Source organism: Rattus norvegicus, chromosome 16, assembly GCF_021556685.1.
Source record: "Rattus norvegicus strain SHRSP/BbbUtx chromosome 16, alternate assembly SHRSP_T2T, whole genome shotgun sequence".
NCBI classification, from domain to species: domain Eukaryota; kingdom Metazoa; phylum Chordata; class Mammalia; order Rodentia; family Muridae; genus Rattus; species Rattus norvegicus.
The window spans coordinates 34,402,897-34,417,265 of NC_141549.1; the positions used below are offsets into that span (position 1 = coordinate 34,402,897).

The 14,369-nt window shown below is 40.1% G+C and overlaps 2 protein-coding genes across 29 annotated transcripts in view; one reads left to right on the top strand and one right to left on the bottom strand.

Annotated features, from left to right (window-relative positions):
• Positions 1-14,369, top strand: part of Erich1 (glutamate-rich 1) — a gene marked incomplete at its 5' end in the record, with an annotated part of 52,793,804 nt that overhangs the window by 3,532,337 nt on the left and 49,247,098 nt on the right.
• Ddx60 (DEXD/H-box helicase 60) overlaps positions 1-14,369 on the bottom strand; it is a 120,930-nt gene that overhangs the window by 12,227 nt on the left and 94,334 nt on the right. For 26 of the 29 annotated variants that reach the window (XR_015639270.1, XR_015639265.1, XR_015639259.1 and 23 more), the window contains 5 exons: positions 13,252-13,404; positions 11,518-11,622; positions 9,726-9,926; positions 4,606-4,710; positions 4,009-4,150 (listed from right to left, as the gene is read on the bottom strand). Coding sequence is in view for 15 of the 29 variants with exons in the window: in XM_087587269.1 (XP_087443395.1) it covers positions 4,009-4,150; positions 4,606-4,710; positions 9,726-9,926; positions 11,518-11,622; positions 13,252-13,404 (706 nt within the window). In the remaining 14 variants the exon portion in view is untranslated. The remainder of the gene's footprint in view (positions 1-4,008; positions 4,151-4,605; positions 4,711-9,725; positions 9,927-11,517; positions 11,623-13,251; positions 13,405-14,369) is intronic. The other 3 variants (XR_015639266.1, XR_015639263.1, XR_015639262.1) reach the window with 1 other exon arrangement.

Genomic DNA, 14,369 nt, shown 5'->3' on the forward strand with positions numbered 1-14,369 from the left:
TTTCCCTTATGGATTCTAGAGAGTGCAATCCCTATAAAGTTCTTCAGGAACAATTTAAAATCCTTCTCACTATTCTTGGGGTCTCCAACACAATCCATGCGTCACCTTCAGAGGTTCATGTGAAGGCCTGGATGAGCCTCTGTGTGGTAACACCCCTGACAAATGCCTGGCTTCAAGAGCTTTTCTTAGTCTCAGGGGTTCCACAATCTCTTTTTTGTATTCTTGACTTTAAAGCCAAGTTCTACTACCTGCTAGGGCTAGAACGTGGCCCTCTTCTAGAATTATGTCTGTGTTAGCTTCCAGCTGCTGTTGGTTCCCTTCACTGCTTAAGTGTGTCTTTAATTCCTTTTCACAAGTTAAAAGCTTGGCAGTGTGGAATATTTCCCAGGGTTCACTGCTCCCTTTATCCCATTTAGCATCAGGCTTTTCTTTAAAGTCTTTCTGTCATTGAGCACTAGACCTAGCTCCATTACACTTTCTGGTACTCCTTTTCTCCTCAAACTGTTTATTTTGTCTTTCTCTTTGTGAAGCTTGTTCCTTTTCTGTATAGATTTGCAGAAAAAATGAAAAAAATAACCGCAAAATACAGTCAATGCTAGGTTGCACTGACATCTCTGCTAATGTCAGTAATCCAGAATTCTTCAATTTAGTCTCTGGCATTATTTTTTGAATAAGAGCAGAAAATTCTTCGCCAACATATCACAAAAATGGTCTCCAGGCCACTAATATTTGTCTCCCCTGAAACCTCTTGAGCTGAGCTATTATAATCTACATTATTCTCAGCAACCCTGTCTCTCCTGGTCCTACTACTATGGCCTATTAAGGCCCACTTAAAATGTTACACAACTTTCCTAATCCGAAGTCCACAGCAATACCACACTCTGGTTCCCACTTCTGTCTTGGCTACTGTTTGATTGTTGCAAAGAGACATCATGACCATGGCAACTTTTATAAAAAGGAAGCATTTAATTGGCGCGTGTTTGCAGTTTCAGAGGTTTAGGCCACTGTCATGATGTTGAGGAGCATGGTGGCACTCAGGCACACATGGCATTGGAGATGTAGCTGAGGGTCCTACATCAGATTCACAGGCAGCGGAAAGGAGAGAGACTCTGCACTTGCCATGGGCTTTTGAAACCTCCAAACCCATTCCCCACTGACATACTTCATATAACAAGGCTATACTTCCCAATTCTTTCAAATACTGCCACTCCCTGTGAGCCAGTATTCAGCATATGGGGGCCATTCTCATTCAAACCTTCTCAGCCTCTCTCCTCTTCAACAAACTCCTATGAGATCGCAGTGCCTACCAACAAAATATCCAAAACTAAACCCACAGATAACCTTCCTCCACTCAAATGGAGCCACAGCTCACATGAGGCCCTGCACTCCAACTGCACATGAACAGTATGAGTGCTTAAAAAGTTGTGATGGTCCCAAAAACTTGGGGACTAGCATCAGGTTAGTTATGTTTGAGTTTTAGCTCTGAATTCTTAAAGGGTAAGAACCAGTCTGTCTAATACCTCTATGCATCCTTTATAAAGTTATCTATTTTAGACCCCCCCATCAACAACAATAAACACAATCACATTTCCTGTTGCCTGAAATGACTTCTTTAACAAATTTTTGGGGAATAGAACTTTCTGAGTGGTCACAACATGATACATTTTTTAAAGCATAAAGACTACAGGTGTCATTCAAAGTATTTCCATTACCTAGTGACAGAAGCCAAAGTAAGAGACGTTGAAGGGACCATTACACACATCAACAAGCACACATATTATGAAAGGGCAACATTTACTTCCAAGATGTTGTGTAAAAATTTTATTTTGAAATTCAAAGTTTTTTTCATAAAAACTTTATGGAATTCATTTTAAAATTTTGTCCAATATGAGAAAAAATTTAATATAGTCTAAGTTGACCTGATCACATAATGAATTCAATATTAGCTATTGACCTACTATACAACTATATTCAAAGAAAATTGTGTCCCAAATAATGTTCACCGATATTAATTGTGATTATTTGTGGGTGGACATTTGCGTTTTCTATTTTTAACAATGCTTTCTTATATTGTTACTCAAAACTGATCATATATTATATTTAATTACGAGGAAATGCTTTATAATTATTATATATCATTCAATATATTCTGAATCCTAGTGGCAATGCACTTTTCAAGTTACATTTGTAGTACTGAGTACATTAAAATTATTGGCACAAAATGAATGCTACTAATACTTAGTTAACTTCACTTATCTTATTTTTGTAAGTCTATAATTTGTCTATAAAATTATCATTCTCATGTTCGACATCTTTAGTAATAAGGGAAATGCAAATCAAAACAACCCTGAGATTCCGCCTCACACCAGTGAGAATGGCTAAGATCAAAAACTCAGGTGACAGCAGATGCTGGCGAGGATGTGGAGAAAGAGGAACACTCCTCCATTGTTGGTGGGATTGAAGACTGGTACAACCATTCTGGAAATCAGTCTGGAGGTTCCTCAGAAAATTGGACATTGAACTGCCTGAGGATCCAGCTATACCTCTCTTGGGCATGTACCCAAAAGTTGCCCCAACATATAACAAAGACACGTACTCCACTATGTTCATAGCAGCCTTATTTATAATAGCCAGAAAATGGAAAGAACCCAGATGCCCTTCAACAGAGGAATGGATACAGAAAATGTGGTACATCTACACAGTGGAATACTACTCAGCTATCAAAAACAATGACTTTATGAAATTCATAGGCAAATGGAGGGAACTGGAAAATATCATCCTGAGTGAGCTAACCCAATCACAGAAAAACACACATGGTATGCACTCATTGATAAGTGGATATTAGTCAAATGCTCGAATTACCCTAAATGCACGGAACACATGAAACTCAAGAAGGATGACCAAAATGGGAATGCTTCACTCCTTCTTTAAAAGGGGAACAAGAATACCCTTAGGAGGGGATAGGGAGGCAAAGTTTAGAACAGAGGCTGAAGGAACACCCATTCAGAGCCTGCCTCACATGTGGCCCATACATACACAGCCACCAAACTAGATAAGATGGATGAAGCAAAGAAGTGCAGGTTGACAGGAACCGGATGTAGATCTCTTCTGAGAGACACAGCCAGAATATGGCAAATACATGGGCGAATGCCAGCAGCAAACCGCTGAACTGAGAACGAGACCCCAGTTGAAGGAATCAGAGAAAGGACTGAAAGAGCTTGAAGGGGCTCGAGACCCCTTATGAACCACAATGCCAAGCAACCAGAGCTTCCAGGGACTAAGCCACTACCCAAAGACTATAAATGGACTGACCCTGGACTCTGACCTCATAGGTAGCAATGAATATTCTAGTAAGAGCACCAGTGGAAGGGGAAGCCCTGGGTCCTGCTAAGACTGAACCCCCAGTGAACTAGACTGTTGCGGGGAGGGCGGCAATTGGGGGAGGGTTGGGAGGGGAATACCCATAGAAAAGGGGAGGGGGAGGGATTAGGGGGATGTTGGCCTGGAAACAACTGGGAAAGGGAATAACAATTGAAATGTAAATAAGAAATACCCAAGTTAATAAAGATGGAAAACAAGAAAATACTTAAATAATGTATTTTAAAACTCACAACTACAAGTATAGGAGCTCAATAAATATTCACTGAAGAAATAAAAAAATTATCATTCTCTTTTATATCATTAAACTTTTACTTTAAGTACACAATAATAAAACTTTCACACATACATCATTATTTTAAACTGGTGAACCCTTAAGTAACAGTTGAATAAACATTTTCCTGAAATTTTTATTTTCTACAAATCAGGGAAGATTGTGTGTGTGTGTGCGTGTGTGTGTCTGTGTGTGTGTGTGTGTGTGTGTGTGTGTGTTGTACCTATATGTACCATATTATATACTATTTGATATATGCCCATATACTAATAAGATATATTATTTATATGCTAATGATATGACAACATTACTTTGATTCTACACTGACACACAGAGGACACAGTCCTCAAACTTACCTTTACTTGTTGGCTGACAAAGTTTATGGAAAAGGCCTTTTACAAGAAAACTGACGAACACAAGATTAGAAGGTTCATGGTAATTTAGATGTGTGACAAGGCCAGCAAACCCTGTAGGATTACCTTCTTGATCTATATGTCCCTAAAGAACAAAGATAATTTGTTAGCTTGGCTCAACTCACAGAACTAATAACAAGTCAATTACTCATTTTCAGCTTAAAATAGTTCATAATAATAGTTATATGCATTACAAGTAACAACAATTCAATGGGGTTAAAACCCCAAAATGTAGAGCTGGAGAGATGGCTCAGCAGTGAGGAGCACATTCTGCTCTTCCAGAGGACCTGACTCAGTTTTCCACATCAAGCTTCAGAGTTAGTTGTAAGTCCAGTTTGAGGCTTCTCATATCCCTCTTCTTGTGTCTACAGGTGCACGCGCGCGCACGCACACACACACACACACACACACCCACACACACACACATTTTTAAAAAATAGATGTAAAAATCGAAGGTCTGCGGCTTAAAAAAAATCTAGATAATAGCAAATCTATTACACACAGATGATGGGGAGGGAGAAAGGCAGGGTCGGTCCATACCTCTTTCACCAGGAACTGCAAAGAATATAAAAAGTAAAGCTTTAACATGTCTGTGGCTCGGGGTTGTTTGAAGGATAACAACGAGTGTTTCAGCACTGACAGTGCCTACAAAAAAAAGCAATTTAATTTAGCAACATTAAGTGAATGAAATGTCTTTAAAAAATAACATAGGCTAAGTTACATATCACATGTTCAAACACACAAACATTATATATCTATATATGTGTATATATCTATAAATATGTGTGTGTATCTGTGTATATATTTGAATAATAAGATCTATACCTCTAGAGAACAGAGAAACATTGTGAGATCTCCTTTTTACTACTGTACTCCTTCAAATGTTGTCTTCCCCGACTACAATACACAAGAAAAAAAGGATGTCCTTAAAGGCTCCTTTTTGTCCCCCTGTCCCCAACTGTATAGGATATGAATAATACCATGAAGCACAGCAGCAGTACACAAAATCCAACCAGATTTAGTACAATTTCCTTCATTCTACAGCACATTCTCAAACCCGGCATCTATTTCCTTGAACACACAAAGGACCACTGTGGCGGTTTGAATGAGAATAGGCTCATGTACTTGGATGCTCACTCCCCAGGGCATGGAACTGCTTTGGAAGGAAGCTTTGAGTTTGTAAAAGCCCAGGACGATCACAGTTAGCTCTCTGTCTCTACCCTGTGATACTGTCTCAAGATGTGAGTTCTCCGCCATTCTCTGGTGCCATGCCTGCCTTCCTGCTGCCCTGCCCCTGCCATGATGGTCATAGACTCTGAAGTCCCCAGTAAACTACTGTTCCTTCTATGAGTTGCCTTCATCATGGTCCTATCACGTTGACAGAAAAGTGACTAAGACAAAACTGTCTCCAAACAGTATGAGCAGAAAAGACACTCCCATTTCAGAGCTTGCAGTGAGCAAGTTACGAGGGGTGAGTGGTGGGAGGAAGCTAGATATAATATTTTGTATCAGTAATATTCAAGTGCTTCGTTTCAAGTGTCAAGCAGCACAGTGTGTGTGTGTGTGTGTGTGTGTGTGTGTGTGTGTGTGTGTGTGCGTGTGTGTGGTATTCAACTTCTCTCTTAACTACCTGTGAAGTCAGAATAAAGGCCAAGGTTCTTAGCCTCACTCAAATGCAAACCTGTCTGCCCTAGATTGGAGTTTCTAGAATACGGGAAGAAGCTCAGCTGTCCTTTGGTAAAACACCCGCACACAACCACACACACACACACACACACACACACACAACCACACACACACACACACACAACCACACAACCCCACACACACACACACACAACCACACACACACAACCACACACACACACACACACAACCACACACACACACAACTACACACACACACACAACTACACACACACACACAACCACACACACACACACAACCACACACACACACACACACAACCACACACACACACACACAGAACAAGAAAGAACTATTTTATTGGACATTTTGTACATACATGTGTGTGGGACGGAGGGAGTACTGGAGGCAAAAGAAAGGTGTGAGCTCACCACCTGCTTGACAATGTGTTATGGAGGAAACCAAAGTTACCTCTATTACCGCACCCTTCTCCATGTGTGCTGGAATCAGAGGAGCAACAAAGAACCAAGGGAGTGCTGGGGAGAGGAACTGTGTTCACTGTGTCCATGGGCCTTATCATTAACGTCTTACTAGCATGAGGCATACATATTTTCACTGCTACGACAAAATACCTGAGCAGAGCAACTTAAGTGAGGAGTAATTTATTTTTGGCACATGGTTTTAAAAGTAGATGCCTGGTTTGGTCTCAGTGGGAGAGGATACGCTTAATCCTGTTCTGGCTGGATGTTCCAGGGTAGGGTGGTACCCAAAGGGGGCTTACCCTTCTCTGAGAAGGAGGGAGCGGGTAATGGGAGGAGAGATTGGAGGCTGTGATTGGGATGTAAAGTGAAAAAATAAACTAATGAAGAAAAAAAGTAGTTTCAATGCATAGCTTGCTTCACTCCATTACGCTGGGTCTGCAGTGATGAGGCTGCTCCCCTCACAGCAAGACTGCATTAAAAGTTTCCTCTTATTCTATCAAGAACCTCCGCATACTGGATGATGCCACCTGAATTTCAGAACATTACTGTTCTGCATGCTAATTTTCTCTGGGGAGGGCTCCTTGGATGCTCTCAGAAGTAAAATATAATCGGAATCTATGAGAGTGCTCCTAAAGAACAGAGTCGATCCAGACATGGTGGCACATGCTTATAATCGAAGCATACTCAGGAGGCGGAAGCAAGAGAATCAGGAGTTCAAATCTGAAGTGAGTTCAAAGCCAGCTTAGACTACATGAGACCCTTCCACAAACAATGACAATAAAATAAATAGAATTGACAATATAAAGATCTAAATTAGTAATCCAAAAGTCAAATGTTATGTTCTCTCATAATAAAAAAGTAATTGAGGAAAAAGGGAAATAGGACTTCATATCTATGTATATATATACATATGTATATATATAATATATAATGACTTACTGAAAAAGAACCTGAATAAAATGAGGCCATTGACAAACATATAATCTAAGTGCTTTGTAGTCCAAAAACTACTTGAACATAGTTAGGAAAAGGTTACATATATTCTCCACATTGGCCCCATTGTACGTACAATTCAGTAGTGAAGAACATATGTAACCGACTCACTGTAAAAACAACTGCAGAGGGGTTGGGGATTTAGCTCAGTGGTAGAGCACTTGCCTAGCAAGCGCAAGGCCCTGGGTTCGGTCCCCAGCTCCGAAAAAAAAAAGAAAAAAAAAAAAAAAACCAACTGCAGAGCCAGACAGAACCGTATCATCCAAAGCAGCTAAGTAGTCATGTATAAATTACTTTTCAGGAAGTAGAGCTTGGGGAAAGAAATAAGCCAAAACAGAAGACTTGCATTACTATGTAGGCAGGAAGAAAACAGACAAATTAGCCGTGTGAGGAAGGAGACTAGTCTGATGGCCACAGCTAGGAGATGGACCACATGTCCTCTAGGACACACCCAACCCTAAGGGCTAAGACGTAGCCAAAGCAGCACAAGAGATGCTTTCTCTTAGTGAGTCTCTAGATTTAAACACGTATGTGTGTGGCAGTCAAAGAGAGTGTTTGCGATGGGAAGGAGACCAAGCAGTGGTAGGAAATTGAGATATACAACAGACAAATGGAGAGAGTATGTAGTCAAAGCACATGACACACACAGTCATGAAATACCATGATAAAAAGAATACATAGTTTAGAAAGCACAGTCTGAAGAGATTATGTCCATGCTTAAAAGTGGGCGCAAGCAAGCACAGACTTCATGTCAGACTTTTCAAAATTGCCAAGGCACAGAAAATGAACCCTCCCCAATAATTGTCTGAAAAATAATAAGGGGTCAGAGAGATTGCTCAGTGGGTAAAGGGCTTGTGTACAAGCCTAGAGATGAGCGTTCAGTCTCTTGAATCCAGGTGAAAGCCATGAGCCTCTGAACTCCATGAGGGCTCTCGGACATCTGTGTGACAGTTACATGTATACACACAATCATACATATACTATAAAAATAAGTAAAATAAAATATTTTATAATAAGTAAATGAATGAAAGAAAATATTCTGTAATATTAAACTATTATTAAATTAACAATATGTCTTATTAGAAGATGTTCTTAAGAACTGAAAAACAGGCCAATATGGTGGCTCAGTGGGTAAAGGCACTTGTGTCCAAGATGTACAACCAGTTACATATCCAGGACTGGGGGTCCCAGAAGGAAAGAGGAAAACAGGTTCCTTCCTGCAAATTGTCCTCTGCTTGTTCTCTGGCCTGCCATGTCTGTGCCTTGACATGCACACACACACACACACACACACACACACACACACACACACACACGAGGGGGGAGGGAGAAGGGGAAGGAGGGAAGGAGGGAGGGAGGGAGGGAAAGAAGACATTTTAAAAAACACAAAAATGAAGAAACTTTCCAAAACAACGCTTTGCAAAACCAGCAGACCCATTGGGAATATCCAGGAATTCTTAGTCCCATAAGCAGTCTCTGATTAAACTGGTTATAATAATTAATACACAGAATTAGGAAGTACAGGTCCTGCTGTGGCCTGAATGTGGTCCCTAGATCATGATGAAATCTACTCTCTGTGCTGGCTACATATTGAGGGCTGGGACTTAGGAAGTAAATGAAAATCAGAGGAAGTCTTAAGATTAGAGGGCTCCCATGTTGAAATCCTCGTGATTTTTCTAGAGTAACAGAACAGGGGCTGGGGAGAGGGGAGCAAACAGGCCTGCATGCTTCCTGTTTAGTATGTAATATGTTGTGACTTGGGACACTTCAAACAAAATGAATTTCAGTAGATGCCACCCTTCAGCATCAAACCCCCAGAATCACGAACTAAAACAGACCTCTCTTCATAATTCACTCCACCTGTGGTATTGTTTCAGCCAACAGAAAATGAGCACACGTCCTTTAGCAGTGCCTTGTTACTAAAGTGGAAATCAAATCATCTAATTGTGAGTTTCCAATTCACAGTCTCAGACTCTCTGCTACCTGACCCTAAAGCATCAAGACAATGTTGTGATTATATTTTGATGTCCACTGCCTTATAAAATGTGCGATCATGACTTTGAAAAATGTCTGTAAATCAAGAACAACAAAATAATAATCAGGGAACCATTTGGTAGAACCAGGCATGGGACCTTTTGTTTTCTTTTCTTTTCTTTTTCAGTTTTCTATATTTCCTAAACATTCCAAATGAATTGGAATTTTGTCTTATAAAAAAATCTGTTACTTTACACTTATCAAAAAAAGAATCTTTCTTGCTTCTGAACAGCAGAAACAGATCATAGCTGGAGTCCTTCGGTACAACGTAATGGTGTCTATCATACATGAAGAGACTGACCACGTGAGCGAACCTTTGTGCCCACCCGGTCATAAACTTTGTCTGATCATGGAAACACACAGAATTTGTCACTCTGCTCCCCAGTTTCCCCCACTCCCCTCTAGAGAACGCTGAAGGCATGGAAAGCCAAATAAAAGCACAGTCGAGCTGATTTCAGCCAGGCCAGCAGTGAAGACAGAGGCCTAAGCAGGGGACACAGAACCTTTGCCTTGCCATCCTCTAGGTCATCTGCCTTGGTAGCCAGCAGCATGAGTCTTAGGATGAGTGTGATACTGAGAGGAAACTGTCCCCTCAGCTCAGGAACTTTGGATTTTATGAGTTTTCCTATTTTGGGCAGTGGAATATCAAAGAAGTAGACGTCACCCAGCAGGTCTTGCCCTCGTCTTCCGGCCCGGCCAGACATCTGGAAATATAGCAGAATCACGTTGTGAGAATCACCTGAGTATTTTTCCTACGAGCGTGTAAAGAGATTAAGCCTTTTACATTCCTTTGCACCAAGTATGCTGCTTATGGAGGTGAACTATGAATAACCCATTTTAAACCTGAGAAACTCATCAGATCTAAAGCAGAGCTATTTTACATACTATATCTGTCATCCCGTGCATCATGAATCATACCATATATTTGTATAATGCTGTACAGAACTATACCTATTTACAAGATTATATATCTAATACAATGGATATATCATACACTGTATAATAGATATAACTGCTACTTCCTGGCAATAACTTGATACGATATTCTATGATATATAATATGTGCTCTAACATTATATAACAGTATATGATAATGTATTGTTAACAATAATATTACACACACACACACACACACACACACATATATATATATATTATGTTATATATAATTTGAATGCTAGGGGATATCTCTAAATTTCAGGCTTCCAATAGAAATATTGACAGAACATTTCTGAGAAGGTAACTGTATGCAGACAAACTTTGCTGTCTGCAGAACAGAAGAGAACAGGAGAAGCCAAAGCAAGCAAAATGCTTTACTATTGAAGAACAAGACTTTGTAGTGAAAGAAAATGCATGGGGAGCTGAGGAAGCCCTGGGGGAAATAAACAAAGTCCTATGTGAATATATACCATTGATGTAGGAACAGATATGTCAAAGATACTCAATGCCTCAGCCCCGTGGGAATGGCAAAGCTCCCTTTATTCCATAAGAGGGATTGAAAATCCTTCTTTGGGTTTCTGTTTGGATGTTGATAGTGTGTCAGAAATGGTCTACTCTAGCTTTCTCCTTCCAGACAGTTATGCCTGTAGACTGCTTTCCTAAAGAGACTGTTCCTAAGGAGATCAGTTAAAGCTGCCTGCTCATTCAGCTATATGCAATAACCATATTTCCCTGTTCAACTATATATAATAAATACATTGTGCTTCCAAGTCATACAGCTTCGCCATCAAAAAAGGCAAGTCTACCTGACCCCAGCTCTTCTGTGTGTCTGTGTATCTGTCCTTTCTTACTACCTTGCTGCCCTAGTTAGGTCAGTCCCTGGAGCTAGTCAAAGTGTGGCAATAATGGGTTGTGTGCAAATTGTAGAGCAACCAGGGAGTGTGGAAGATGGTTTGGAAACAGTGTGTGTATCAAAAGTCAAGAAAAGTATTAAAGAGAGATCTAGACTAGAAAACCCATGCTCAGTTGTCCTGAAAGTAAATGTTTCCCAATCATCTTCAACATGGAACCTCATATAAAAATCACTTTATTTAGTTTGGGATGTTGTTATGTGGTAGAGATGGTCACCCTCATTCTGCGGATAGGAGAGGAGATTGGATATCATAGCCAAGATCACACACATACTTGCAACACTCACATAATCTCACAGCCCTGAGATTCCTCAATACCAGACAAGTAGCCTACAGTGCTCTCCAGAAACTGGAGCATGTTAGGAAACTAGTGACAAAGTAACTTTTTTACTATTTCATGGCTATATAGTATTAATATATTGAGTAAGTTAATATATTATAATACCTGTCTATAATTTAAAGCATCCAAATAGACCGAGTTTTGAGCAAAAACCACAGATTTACAGGGCATGTTGATTCCCAAAGCGAGTGTTCCAGTAGCTGTCACCACCTAAAAAGGAACAAAACAGTGGTTCCTCATGCTAGCATTTTGGTAGAATGCAGGTATTTCCATGTGATTGCTAAAAACTGCATTGAGATACCAATTAAATTACAATGGGCAAACTAGGGAACAAGACACACAGTGTTTCTTCCTATTCTGTAAACACAAACAGCACATTCTCTAATGGAGTCCATTATAATACTAGTTGCTTTGCAAGAAATATATTTAATATATATTGTCACATCTAAAATAATTATCTTCTCCCATCCCCAACTATCTCTCTGCATTTGTACCTCAGTGTCCCTCAATATTGTGTTTTTTTAACCTTTCCAATATAGAAGGGCAAGCATCATTTACAGTTATCTCCAGGGTCACATAGAACATCCAGCACAGGATAAGTATCACAGTAAAGATTGTAAGTAGAATATGAGAAGAGAGATTTCTCTGTGAGAGGGCAATAAATCTTTTATAAGTCTACTTCCTGGCAAGTATTTGATCTACCAAAGTTCATTGAGAAATTATATAAATAAAGTCCGTTCTCTTTTCCTGCTGTGTAATAAGAAACAGATGAGAATGTGAAGTTCATTCATACCATGCAACGTCTTGTTCGTGTCTTCCTGATGTAGTTAACATTTGCTGACTTGTGATGTCTCTTTATGCTGAACACTGTTTGTGCTATGGTTTCTTATGATACTCAAAGGTATAAAGTAATGTTTTCTAATTGTTTTGTAACAGAGGCTTACACGTGTCAAAACAAAACACGCTACTTATTAAATGTATTTTTTCAAATCCCTTTACCAAGCACACACATTGAAAGAGTAGAAGCTTAGTATGTAGAAAAGGAACAGCCTTAGGTACCTTCCTAAACTGTGCTCGCTGATGAAGCTACATTTCCCTAGTATCTTTCCTAAATCTGTTTAGTTATTCATCTCTTTATTAGTGACTAAGAAGTTACTGATCAATATTATTTTAGGCAGGCCTCTTTCTCTCTTTCTCTCCCTTCCATTCTCCCCTTCATTTACTCTATGCCACACAAAACTTAAAATGGATAATTTGTAGAAGTCAGGATCAATGTTTAAGTATGTTTAGTCAAGATTCAGATTATGTTAATAATGATCTAAATGCTTTCTGTATACTTGTCTGGATCATTGTTATGAGCCTCCCTAGGATGTATTGAAAGGATGTGGATTGAAACTTATTTATGTCCACCTTCCTCTTGTCCCTTATCAGTAACAGGAGAAACATCAGTAGCTATTGCCATACCTACAAGCCCTGCTGGGATAAGCTGAAGCCCCAAGGAGGCAGATATTTGTGCTCTTATTTTGGCTACCAGGTTAGAAAAGGATCTGCCCCAAACCTGTATATAAATCTCCCCCAATTACAGCAAGACTCCATCAACCAACCTTCCACACGATAACTAAAAAGTAAGACACAGCGCTGAGACCAGCATGGAGATACTTTCCCAATTAAGTGATACAGGGCATATGCAAAAACATCACAGTCAGGAAACCAAATCAACAGTCCAAGAGACATAGCTACATGAGAAAAATATAAAGGGGTAACTGTATTTCCTTGTTTCATTAATATTCTGCTTTGTATAATCACATTCTCAACTTTTACAATGAAAAATCGACCCACCCTGATGAATCCTTTCCTAAAGAGAATTTCGACCAACTGTTTTTCTTTGGCAGTCATGGATCTGTGATGATAGCCAATGCCCCTTCTTGCCAACTTCTTCAGCGTGTCACCTTTTTTTCCACATTTCACCCGCCCAAACACAATCTGCAATGTCTAAAAGAAATCAAAGATTTACAGTATTGCTTCTCGGATTCTAAAACAACCCAACATTTAATGAAAACAGTAGACATATTATATAATAACTTGCCCAAACAATGTAACCATTGGGCCTTTCTTCTATACAACAACACTTTGCAGTAACAACAGTCACCATAAGAAAAATCTTCCAGGTCTTGGCATGGACCAACCCAGTCTCACCTTGGTTCTGGGACTGAAAATTTGCCAAAGTAATAGACCAAAACTCCAAGGGAAGTATAAGACGGGTCCACTCCCACCTGAATAAGATCAAGTGACTATGGAATTTTTCTAAAGGTTCCCCCAAAAGGTAAAGCAAAACCTTTATAGAATAAGGTCACAGAATGCCTTCCTTCCACTGATGACTTTTTAAATAACCATGTCTCAAGCACCAATCCCTGACACTATTAATGATACTCTGTTCTGCTTGCAGGCAACAGCTTGCATGGCAGACTTCTGAGAGGCTCCACCCAGCAGCTGACTCAGACAGATGCAGACACCCACAGCCTAACAGTGGTTGGAGCTTGGGGACTTATGGAAGAATGGGATGAAGGATGGCAAACCTCAGAGGGGATAGGAACTCCACAGAAAGACCAACAGAGTCAACTAGACAGGACTCTTGGGGCTCTCAGAGTCTGAACCACCAACCAAAGAATATATACGGGCTAGACCTAGGCCTCCATGCATGTATGTAGCAGATATGCAGGTTAGTCTTCATGTGTGTCCTGCACACATGGGTTGGGGGGTAATCCCAAAAGCTGTTGCCTGTATAGAAGATATGTTTTTCTAGCCAGGCTGCCTTGCTTGGCCTCAGTGGAAGAGGATGAGTCTAAGCTCCCAGATATTTAATGTGCCAGGATGGGGGAATACCCATGGGACCCCCATCTGCTCAGAGGAGAGGGGAGGGGGAAAGGATTTTGGGAAGAGTTAATGGGGAGGAGGTA